The 12,677-nt window shown below is 37.4% G+C and overlaps 1 protein-coding gene across 1 annotated transcript; it reads left to right on the forward strand.

Annotated features, from left to right (window-relative positions):
• The first annotated feature begins 1,712 nt into the window (after positions 1-1,712).
• LOC104439974 lies at positions 1,713-6,738 on the forward strand. The gene is made up of 5 exons (XM_039309804.1): positions 1,713-1,841; positions 5,305-5,428; positions 5,577-6,083; positions 6,187-6,342; positions 6,425-6,738. Exons 1-5 carry the CDS (start codon positions 1,713-1,715, stop codon positions 6,529-6,531), a joined length of 1,023 nt encoding a protein of 340 aa, XP_039165738.1. The 3' UTR covers positions 6,532-6,738.
• Positions 6,739-12,677: the final 5,939 nt, after the last annotated feature.

The raw sequence follows: 12,677 nt of genomic DNA on the forward strand, positions 1-12,677 counted from the left end.
TGTTTATTATACTAATTTTTTAAGGGAACATGCTCTGGTGAGTCTATGATTTGCCCAAATTAGCCTGAATCAATGCAGAAATTCCTGAATAGTTAGGGCGTGTTTGATAACTATTATGTTTCGGGAAACAATTTTTGAACATAAATAGTTTTTTTTTTCTATTCTCGAAAATAATTTCTGAGTATAAGAACACGCTTGGTAATTACAAAAAATTTCTATTCCAGGAATAGAAATGCTTTTGGTAAACTTGTATAATTTTGTTGTTTATTTTCATTTTTCGATATTTTTATTACATTTTTCCTTTTTTTTTCTTCTTTCTCCTTTGTGGCTGGTTGCCAGCTACGGCGGTAGCCGGCAACCGACTTGGTGAGGTCCGGCGAGCTTGTCGGAGCCTCGCCCATGGCCTCAATGGCCAAGTGAGCCTCTCCAGGCCACCGATGAGGCTCGACCTCACCTAGGTGGCGCGAGGTCAGCCTCATTGGGCTACCGCTGGGCGATGCTCCGACAAGGTCACCAGCCCTCATCGGCCGATCGCCGGCCATGGCCGAGGCTAGCGACCGGCTAAAAACGAAAAAAGAAGGAAAGAATAGAGAAGAAGAAAAAAAGAGAGAGAAAAATTGATTCTCGGAATTATTTTCGGGAACAAGAAGCAATTTTTTTCTACTTCTTGTATTTGTTCCAAATCTGTTCCCCCGGGAATAAAAGTTTTATTAAACACGTTTCTATTCTTTTTTTGTTCCCCGGAATAAAAAAATAGAAATTTTTGTTCTAGAAAATAGAAATACTTTTTAACAAACAGACCCTTATTGACTAAGATGTGCAAAGACAAAAGAGCAATATCACTATCAAGTCATTGGAAGCAAGCCTATTTGTTATGATTCATAATTTCGACTCTTCTCCATCACGATTACTGTTGGATAATGAAAGCCCAATTTCATTAGTCCAAGCAGCCTTTGGAAACTTGGGGCAAGTGAAACTATTGGCCTTGTTGCCAATGGTATCCGGAAGTGGTGACCCATTTAGCAGCTTTTGGAAACTTGGGGCAAGTGAAACGATTGGCCTTGTTGCCAGTGGTATCCGGAAGATTGGCCTTGTTGCCAATGGTATCCGGAGTGGTGACCCATTTAGCAGCTTTTTGGAAACTTGGGGCAAGTGAAACGATCGGCCTTGTTGCCAATGGTATCCAGAAGATTGGCCTTGTTGCCAATGGTATCCGAAAGTGGTGACCCATTTAGCAGCTTTTGGAAACTTGGGGCAAGTGAAACGATTGGCCTTGTTGCCAATGGTATCCGGAAGTGGTGACCCATTTAGATTCTTATATTGCATGATAGAGAAAGCCAATTGGCAAGGTACATCTTTGGATGAATTGAGATTACAATATGTCCTTTCCTAAACGCTATCTTAAACCCCATCTCCCCACCATGGAAGCTAGCCTCCTTTTTCCCAATCCTTGCCATGATATTCCTGGGCATGACGTGTCTGATTGAATTCTGCATCTCCACTTCTCAATCCCCCCCGGATAATAGTCTTCGAGCTTTTTCCCTCTTGATCGTGTGTGGGTGATTTTTGAGCAACCTTTCTGTGCTGATGATGGCGACTTTGGAAGGGCAGCAATTCCCGATCCAAGGTAGGTCTCATCTCTGCTTCATCTGGGTCTGAGATTGCCTGAATAAACATGTGAGTTTTCTGAATCTTTGGCTTTGATTTACGCAATGGAGAATGAAATGGAACAGAACAGGAGAATGACTGCTCTTAGTGAACGATTAGGGCACCTTTGGTCTGATAGAATAATTGCAGTATTAGACAATGTGGTGACTGAAGAGAAATTGAAGGACTGGAACGTACCTTACTTGGCCGACTGCATTGTTGCCCAGCAGTGAACTTTCAAGCATTTCAGTCAACAATGAAGAAAGCTTGAAAATCTGAAAATATTTTTGGGACAAGTGCTGCGGAAGTTCTAAAACTTGTCAAAATGTTTCATTTGAGTCTTAAAATTGACGCCACCTTTTCCGTTAAAAATGTTGACGTGGTATTTAAAATTAATTTTTATTTTCACATGGCTTTTTAAATAATTTTTATTCATTAAAAAATAGATTTAAAAATAAAAAAATTAGATTTATTCATTTTATCTTATTTTCAAGAAAAAGAAAAATGAAAACTTATTTAAAATAAATAAATCTAATTTTTGTTGAAAATAAAATAAAATGAATAAATCTAACTTTTTAGTTTTTAAATCTATTTAAAAAAATGAATAAAAAAATCATTAAAAAAAGCCATGTGAAAAATAAAAATTAATTTTAAATGCCACGTCAGCATTTTTAATGGAAAATGCTAACGGCGTCAATTTTAGGATTCAAATGAAACATTTTGACAAGTTTTATGACTTATTTGCACTTTTTGCAAGTTGTAGGATTCAAATGCATTTTTGTGATAAGTTTTAGGACTTCCACAGTACTTATCCCAATATTTTTGTAAGCATCTTGAACCAGGGCTCTTCAGCTTTGTATTCCCAACAGTGGAGTAAAAAAACAGGGTACTAAATTCTGGGCCTTGGTCTTTCTCCGGTCACCTATTGATCCTCAAATCTTGGGAGCCATGTATTCCCCCGCATTGTGTTGTATTTAATTCCTGTGCCTTCTAGATGCATATTCAAGGGCTGCCTATTGAGGGCAGAACAGAAGAAGTAATTAAAAGCGTAGCTTAGAACATTGGCATAGTTTTATCAGTGAAAATTGAATCGAAGGGCTACTCATCATTAAATATGGGAAAAGCAAGAGTTATGTTAAAGCTCAAGTCCCCACTCTTGTCAGGCGTGATTTCAAGCTCCAAAAGCAGAGAACATTGGTTAGATTTTCGCTATGAAAGACTTCCTTACTTTTGTTACTTGTGTGGTAGGATAAGACATTAGGCCAAAAACTATGAGGAAATATCATATGATGAAGATTTTTTTTTTCCACAAATGATCACGTGCTTTATGGTTCATGGCTAAAAGCCAAGATAAATACTAATAGCCCCTTTTTGGAAAGCTTTTTTATGGAGCATTTTCTGAGGAATACATGGAAGAGGAGAGTGTTCCAGAAACTCCAAACAATTTGGGACAAATTACTGTGTTCCAACAGGGATTTAGCAGTCCACAAATGCCGGAAAGAAGGTCTGAGGAAGACAAGGGAAAAAGGAAAATTGCAGCCAGCGAGAGCTTTACCTTTAAAAAAACCCAAGCATTTGAGGATGGTGAAATCATGGAATCAGTCCTTCCTCTAGTATTGGAGCTCCTTTCATCTCAGTGCAGTGGTACCTTGCAGCAAAATAAAAATAAAAATAAAAAGCCAAAAGTGAGAGAAACTAAGAAAATAAGATGATACAGTCCCTATTATAAACAGATTTTTGACATGAAGAATTTAGATGAAACTCAACTTTTGGAGAACCTAGTACCTGCAACAGAGGAAACAACAAAATAGGCTTTGATGGCTGGCCCTAATAAGCCATCGGATAACAAATTAAGCTTCTTTCTTGGAACTATCAAGGATTGGGCATAACTTTGACAATTCAAGCTTTAAGGGCCATTGTGGCTCAATAACAGCCCAACTTGGTGTCCTTAATGGAGACAAAAAAATCAAGAGTTGGTAATGTAATGTGTCCATAGATAGTTAAAGTTCCAATTTCAATTTTTGATAAACCTAGTAGGGATTACGGGGGATTTGGCCTTATTGTGGAAGGATGGTGTCTCAATTTCTATTAATTCAGCCACCAACAAATTCCTTGATGTACTTTACGAGGATACAGAACAGAGAACACCTTTTAGGGCAACATTTGTTCATGCCCCAGCAACTTTCCAGGAGTGACTACACACATGGGAAAAGCTTCAACAAATACTTGCAGTTTGATGGATATGGAAAGTAAGGGATGTGCATTTACATGGGCAAATAACTGTGAATGAGATGAGTTCTGAAAAAGAGATTAAATAGAGCCATGTGTAATTTTGAATGGAGAATATTGTTCTCTAAAGCTGAAGTGTTTGCTTTGCCTGCGATAGGCTCAAACCATAACCCAATGTTACCCTTCCTATTAGTTGAACCGGTAAAGAGGAAAAAAAAAAAGCCTTCATATTTGAGGCTTTTTGGTTGTAAAACGAGGATTGTAGCAGGACCATTAAGGACACTTGGAATGAACCTGGCCTGGTTAGTGAGGATCCGGTACAGAAATTAAAAGCTGTGTCATCAGCTTTAGCCAAATGGAGTAGGATAACTTTTCCAAACAACCAGAAGCTGATTAATGGCTTGAAAGATGAGCTACAAGGAGAAATTAATTTCCAGAACTTATCCACAAACAGAAATATACAGCAGGAACTTGCAAAACAAATAGAGAATCTGTGGAGAAGAGAAGAGATGCATTGGGGTTTGAGATCGAGAATTGAGAGGCTGAAGTGGGGTGATAAAAGCACAAAATATTTCCATGCTACAACCATTCAAAGAAGGCAGCGAAATAAAAATTTTATGCTGAAAAATGCAGATGATACTTGGACCCAAGACCCAGCAAGACTGAAGGTAATAACAATGGAGTTTTTTTAAAAATCTGTGCTGCTCACAAGGCCCTCGTAATTTCGATCCTATGCTTCAACAGTGTCCTACTTTAGTTATTGATGAGATGAACTAGGCCCTATCATCGGAGATCACTCTACTAGAAGTCTAGAATGTTGTTTTCCAAATGGGTGCTTTGAAAGCTCATGGGTCGGATGGCTTGAGTGGCTAGTTCTACCATCATAACTGGGAGAACATTATAATGGGTGTCTTTGAGGAAGTGAAGCGCTTCTTTATTTCTGGTTATCTCAACCAGAGATAAACAGAACTCATGTCACACTAATCCCAAAAGTCTAGAATCCAGAAAAACTGGATCAATTTAGACTGATCTATCTCAAGGTATTAGCTAACGGATTAAAACCTTGGCCACCAAATATAATAGCAGGTGAACAAAGTGCATTCGTGGGAGGAAGGCAAATCCAAAACAATATACTGGTGGTATAAGAGGTACTTCATCAATTGAGAGTGAGGAAAAGGAAGAAAATTTTAAGCTATACTGAAACTTGGTATGAACAAAGCATACGATAGAGTCGAGTTAGACTTCTTGGTGGCTTGCTTAGTAAAAATGGGATTCTGTTCATTATGGGTGGAGAGAGTTATGAATTGTGTCACTTCGGCATCAGTTGTCTTAGAATATGCTGGAATGTGTATTTTGTTATGGTTTTTTTTTTTTTTTTTTTTGCTTTGTCATCGAACGCACATAGCCCTGACCTTGGCTACGAAAAAGGGGAAAAAAAATCAGTACGACAAGAATTTTGTACTCACTCTTTCTCCTACATGTATTGAAGATGTTCGCATTCCTGTTGGATCGACGCCAACTCCTTCTCCTTCTCAATCTGGAGGTGCTCCAGGTGCGTTATCCTTCGAAAGAGTAATTTCATTGTGAAATTTATATTTTGGGGCGGATGTTGGTTGAATTGTTCTTCTCTCAGACCCTTTTCAATTTCTGCAAGGAAAAAGTATCAACAAAATGGTCTGGAAAGTTCGTCCATTTTGCAGGAATATCGGAAGAGGTATTGGATGGACTCTGTTACCGACCATTGTTGCAAGCTGCATTCGAGGGTGATTGGGAATTTGCTAAAAGTTTTTTTCAACAAGATCCTGCTTCAGAGACAGTTGTTATAACAAGCAGATCCGAAACAGTGCTTCACATAGCGGCTTTGAATGCACAAGACCAATTTGTTGAGAACATGGTTAAGCTCTTGTCTCAACGTTTGGATGTGCTCAAAACAGAAGATTGTAATGGCCGCGCAGCCCTCCACAATGCTGCCCTGTGTGGAAGGATAAGGATGGTCAAGGCATTAGTTAAAAGTAATCCTGCGTTGACGCAAATTCCAGATAAGGAAGGCCGTGTTCCTTTCAATATATCTACTCGGGAAGCATCTATGCATAAGGAGATTGCCTGGTTCCTGGCGCAAAATACAACAGATGAGGGGCCAGGTCATCCCTTCAGCAGTCCCCATGCAATTGAATCCATTATAGGTCTCACATACGCAGGTCATCATGGTAAGATCATCATCACTCTTTATCTCAATTCCATCTGTTTTTTTCTCTTACTTTCTAGACTAAGTTTGTTTTCCTGATCAACTTTGCTGGCCAACTCGGATAGATATTGTCCTTTATCTAGTTGAGCGATACCCTCGCTTCCTTCTCATGAAAGGCCCACGGGAGACAGACTGCACCATACTGGGCGTGTTGGCGAGGATGCAGTCTCACTTCCTCAGCGGAACCAGGCTCAATGTTTGGGAAGCATTGATATACAAATGTCCGTGATTCCCTTCATTACTGATTCCCTTCAATTAGATAATACCTGCCTCATCACATGCTCTTTTGTATTTGAACTGAAGGTATACCGGTGGACCTGACCCACAAGCCAACAGATGAAAATTCGAGGATTATGCAAACCTTAACAAATCCGGGTGGGTATGCATTTCTACAGTCGGGCATTATCTAATTCAATGACCTTCCTAGATCTTTTTTCTTGGATTGATTCCCTCCCTACTAGCAGAGGAAACCGAAAATGATTGCCTCTTTGTAGGATATATTCTGGTTCCCTGACCTAATTTTACTAAAATAATGGCCAAATTACTTTATGGATCAGCTATCACCTGGGAACCACAAATTATTCAACCAAGGGCATAAGTATTGTATAATTCACTTAATGGACAATATAACGAACCATTTATGACGCAAACAATATGGGAGGAGCCGCAAAACGAAGCGGAGCTACTATAATTGGGGTCCTTTATCCTCATCTATATCTCTATAGCGGGTCACTTAGAATCCCGACTATTGACCCATGTCAACGTGACTATTGATTGTTTTGATATCCGTGTCTATCAAGCATTAAGACTGTCACGACACCAGTAAGTATTATCTATGTAGTAAAGTACTTCATTCCACGTACACACACAATGATTTCACATCTACTGACCTAGTTCTCTTTGCAACCTCATTGTAGCATTTCAATGTCTTGCAACATCACTTTGCAGTGCTGCCAAAGTTCTAGATACGTTTCCATTTTATGAAGACACTGTCTTTGTCTCTGTCTATCTTTCTTTCCAACCAAAGTCTTTGTTTTTGACTTTTTTTATAAGTAGAAAGAAGTTCCTACATGATTTTTTTTGCCATAATTACAAAAAATGATTTAATTTGATCCAGTGCCTATATCGAAAAATCCTTACACATTGAAGTTAGTTTTGTAGCTAAATTTTGCCACATGCCAACCATCCAAAGATGTATGTGTAATTTATTTTTTTACATTGGCAGTTAACCTAATAAAAATCCTTAAAAAAATTATTTAAACTCAACCAACATTATATATTCCCTAGCCAATATTTGTATGTTTTGAAAGATCTCACACATTCACCAAGTTCGAATCACAAGAGGCATGTAATTAAAACAAAAACTAGAAAAAAAAATCCTTGTAATTGCAAATTGGGGCGAGATTGGATGTTAAACTACACACATCCGAAAGGCTAATTGGTCTAAGCAGAAGATATTGAATGAGAGTTATGTTAACCTAGACTTCTCCTTCAATCTTGATTGGTAAAATCGGCTTCATCATCTCTATCAAGCACGTTAATCTTTAAAAAAAAATAAGAACAGTGAATCCATATGTATATGTTTCCTCCCTCATGGGTGAAATGCCTAAGCTTAAAAATTATTTTCTTTGATGGCCACTTCATCTCAATACGACATATGACACAAAATGTTGAGAGAATGCAGGAATTGGGCATAGAACCGGGGGCAAGCCCCTAGTGTCATTCCCCATAAACTAAGATCACAGCAGATGAAGGTACAAGCTTGTCGTCGATGCGAACTTTGAAAAAGGTGTGAAGAATAGGAATAGGGGGAGGAAAGCAGGTAGGAAAATCAAAATAATATGTTTGGGAGTGCTCGTAATAGAAGATTTCCGTGGGAGCAAATTTCTTAGGCTCAACAAAACTGTGCATTCCGTAATTCCACCCCAAGGTACATATCCTATACCCACAAGCGGTAGGCTAGATGAGCAATCGCAAGGGAGTTACCTTATTTTTTTAGTGATACTGTATTCAAGACTTGTCAGGAGCAATCCAAAAATAAAATCCTGAATATGCCAGCCCTATAGGGGGCGGTGTGCTCTTAAGATTACTCTAGGCGGTGGAGCACTCTAGCCCGAATAACACCTGTTCACTATAAAAATCCCAATAGTTCCCAAAAAAATTTCATAACTTTTGCCGTCATCTTATCATTTTGTCCCTAATTTTTGTATTTTGGTCAAAGAACAAAAAGGAAACAGAAGTACAATGTCGCAAAATAAAAAAGAATTGAGTTAACTATACAAACAATGTCATTTAGGAGCAACAAGCAAACTCGAATGTGACATGCCATTGCGTGGCCTCATGTGAAAGTTTTGAATTTATAAGGGATAGATGGAACAGAGAAAAAAATTCTTCTTGTATGGAGCATAAATAACAACACAAACAATCATATGGCCAATGTGATTTTTTTGTTTTATATAACGAGTTACTGGATACATTTAAAGGGACAATTATCTTAAAATTATTATATGGTAGCCAATTCAATTAAAACCTTCAATTTGCCAATTCAGTCCTAAAGATTTTAGAGTTTTTTCAAATTAGTTTTAAATCTTTTAATGAATTGCCAATATAGTTTTTCTAGTTAAATTTGACCAAAAATTTCTGACGTGGTAGTTAAGTCAATGTGGTCATCCTATGTGATATGGTTGGCACTGACGTGGACTATTTTTTTAATGTTTTTGAATTTTTGAATTATTTTTATTGATTTTATTAATTTTTTTTCTTCTCTTTTTTAAGAATTTTCTCTTTAAAGTGTCGACAAGGCTACAAGCCACTAGGTGAGGGTCACAAAGTTCTTGTTGGCCCGGGGGAGGGTCATGGTCCTCACAGAATCCGGGTGAGGATGAACCCATGCAAGCCCTCACCAAATTTGGCAACCCTTGCCTATGATCACCCAAGGGCTGAAGGGGTCACCAACCCTCAGCTAGTGGTCGATGGCGTCACTAGCACAATGAAGAAGAAAAGAAAACAAAAATAAAATCGAATTTTTTAAAAAATTATAAAATTATCTACGTCAATGCTAGCTGAGCTATGTTAGACGGCCGATGTTAACTAAGCCATCATGTAAGTGATTTTCGATCAAAATTAATTGAAATGATTACATTGACAATTTAATAAAAGGTTTATGACTAAATTGATAAATCATAAAAAAGATTTAGGACTGAATTTTTATAATTAAAAGGTTTAGGACTAAATTGACACATTTAGGAATGAATTAGCCGTTGTACAATAGGTTTAGGATTTTTTGGACAATTTTTCATACATTTAAATTATATTATATAGGATGATTTTATGTATGCAAAGATTACTATGATATATTCTAGCTAGACACACGTAATTAGCGTGGTTATTTTCAGAGTTGTTCTATCAGGTTAAGTCTTGTAATTGTATTGCAATTACCAAAACCCACACTTTGCATTTGAGGAAAGAATCATAAAGATAAAAAAAATCAAAAATCAAAAGATCTTTCCTAAAAGATGAAAAAAAAAAAAATGAAATCGTTTTCCCATTCACCCACCAACCCGAGCTCTAATTGTGGTGGGGTTTTGTGAGAATATATGACAAGTTGTAAACAGCTATTAGATGCAATTATGTGGCTATGGAAAAATTTGGGATGCAAAGCTGGAGGACATTTTATTCATTTTCATTTTCTCTCCCTTTTTAAATCATTTTGTAGTTCCTACAATAGAGAGAATTCACGAAGTGAAGCTAAGACACGTGGCAGCCATTGAGTTGGCAAAACAAATTTGCGTCGCGCTCTCTTCTAAGAAAACCGCCGAGATCACCCAATTTTTCCGAGACGGGGATCTGCTTGGTCAAGCTGCACTCAAAGGCATCATTGAACTCGTGAAGCTATGCATTCAATCTTTCCCGGAGCTTATTTGGATTTCCCCTTTTGGTACTACATTCACGACACTAGCTGTGGAAAGTCGCCGTGAAAGGACTCTCAGACTCTTTTTGAAGGCAAGCTCCACGAATAGGTTTTCATTAGTTCCAGCGCCTACACTGGAAGAATCATCAGATCTGATGATTGCTGCAACAAAATACAACCCTCATTCCAGTTCTGTAACTAATATCTCCGGAGCAGCTTTTCTATTACAAAGAGAACTTCAATGGTTTAACGTAAGTGCCTTTCCTTCCATCCATTTAATAGCTGCACTTAATGATGATTATCAATCTTCTTGACAAATTTCTTAAAACATGATAAATAGAACTTTATTTGGATTATATCGAGAATACACATAAAAACTTTTTTCTTATAGTATATGGCAATGTTCAAGCCAATTTTAACGCATCTCAATGGGTCCATTAGAGCATTTTAAAGGTGCACTTCCCACCTCGGTCCGGTGACACAAAATTTGCTGCCACAATTAATAAAAATTGGGTGAAGAAGTGAGGAAGGCGATGTGGAGAACTTTAGACCTTCTATTAGATAATAAATTGAGAGAGAGAGAAAGAGAAAGAGAGGGAGGGAGGGAGGGTTTATAAGGTTGTTGATCCAAGTAAACTGAATATGATAATAACATAAAATTTGAAACTTGAGTCGTGCCCTTTAGTCGTGAATTTTCCTAAATGAGATATGGAATGGGTAATTTAGTAGTATAAAACTTGGAGAAACGCCTCATTATTAGGAAACATATTTCGTTTTTCTATTTTAGAAATAGAAAAACGAAATTGCCTTATCAAACAGATTTCTATTTTAAATCTGTTTCGGGGAACAAAAAACAGAGAAATAGGAAATAGAAATTTTATCATGCATGCCCTTAACTTCTAAAGAATTTTACATTAAGCATTGAATAAGTCTTAATCTCCTTGCTTTGTTCCTTTTATCGGTCTCCCCATATTGATGAAGAGACTTGTCCCGAAGTCTGTCTCATTCTCATTGTCTAGGTACAGAGGAAAATTAATGACGTTGAAAGTTGTTGAGACTCCATAATTATCGAGCCATTAGATCTTGTAAGCATTTTCATCAACTCTATTTAAAACTCAAAAAGAACCATCAATATTTGGAAGGACTTTTCCAACACGCCTAGAAGAGATTCACTTTCTAGGACTCATTCGATAGGCTGTTATGGTTGGAATAAAAGCACTAAGCACAAAATTGGAGTATTGTCGAACTTGAAAACCCAAATATTATTAAAAACATCGGACATAGCCTCATAGGTGTCGTCAAATGAAGGACACAACCTAATTGGGATCTCCTTTCTTGCTTCATGTTCTTGATTCTCGGCAAGTTTCTTGTAACCAAAAGCTTTTTTCCAATGGTCTCAAGCCAATGGTAGTCTTTAGAGATGTCGACTTTGACATCGAAATCATAAGAAGTATGATTTATGCGAAGATGGCGTAAACGAGGCTCTTCATTAGATGTGTTGGAACAAACATTATGGAAAGGATAAGTCTCTTCTTTGTTTGTCTTCTTCTTCACGGTCATAACAGGGATAGTCACATCTCAACAAGTGAGATTTCTCTAATTGTTCTTGGAGTTTTTGCACTTGTCTTCTCAAATCTTCCAGTTTGACATCACGATGGTCACCATTAAGTGCACAGAGAAGATAACCAGCCATACCAGAGGGGTTAAGAGATTTAGAAGGTAGCACAAATGCGACATCAGAAATTCTCACCATTTAAGGAATCCCCTTCAGGATACAGAGCATATGATAGAATAAATGCTCACCACCTAAGGAATCCACTTTAGGATAGGGCAAATAAAGGGTAGTTAAAGGAATCTTTCTTGGGCTCCAAAGTTTGTAACTCACCGCTCAATGGAGTTAACCAAAGAGATGCGAATTAAACGAAAATCTAATCCAAAAGTTTTTTTTTTTTTTTTTTTTTTTTTGGGTGAGGAAATCTAATCCAAAAGTTTAGTTCCAAAAATTCACAAAACACTCACTTACCCTCAGCAAAGCCTTGGAGGGGTTCATATAGATTTACAACTTGACCAACCTTACGAGTATAGGCAAATCCCCGCATAAAAACCTTTAATTTCCCAAGAAAAGACAATCAACCGCTAGACAAATCATAATACTAACATAGACTATTGAATCAAACAACTATAGAGACAAAATATAATGCATGAGCCTCAACAAAGCACATAGAGATACTGAAAGACACATTCTCGGATTTCCTCACCAACTCTCAGTATCGTTTTCCATAAATTCCTAAAGAAGATTCCGAATGGGATGAAAATTGATTCATTGGAAAGTAGAAACATAGTACTTTCCATGCATATATTATTTGACTATATTGAAACACGAAATCATCATCGAAGCTCAGAAGTTGACCCTTGACATTCTGCCAGCAGACGTGGACTTAACCTCTATGTAAATCTCCTTGAGATGTTCCCTTGTCATTTTTTTTAATTTACAATAATTTATTCACTTATTGTAACTCATGTTTGTGACTTTTATGCATAGGCCGTGGAAAGTTGGGTAATCCCTCACCTAAGAACCGCCAAATATAAAAAGAAAACATTATGGGAAACCTTTGTGGATGAGCACGAAATGTTGCTTCATACTGG

The sequence above is a fragment of the Eucalyptus grandis genome, chromosome 3 (genome assembly GCF_016545825.1).
Source record: "Eucalyptus grandis isolate ANBG69807.140 chromosome 3, ASM1654582v1, whole genome shotgun sequence".
Classification (NCBI taxonomy): domain Eukaryota; kingdom Viridiplantae; phylum Streptophyta; class Magnoliopsida; order Myrtales; family Myrtaceae; genus Eucalyptus; species Eucalyptus grandis.

Bases quoted from the DNA above. Each gene is read 5' to 3' on its own strand.
- LOC104439974 (XM_039309804.1), top strand. From the start codon at position 1,713: ATGGAGAATGAAATGGAACAGAACAGGAGAATGACTGCTCTTAGTGAA. The intron at 1,842-5,304 runs GTACCTTACTTG...GCTACGAAAAAG, and splicing joins AGAAATTGAAGGACTGGAAC to GGGAAAAAAAATCAGTACGA. The intron at 6,343-6,424 runs GTCCGTGATTCC...TTTGAACTGAAG, and splicing joins GGAAGCATTGATATACAAAT to GTATACCGGTGGACCTGACC.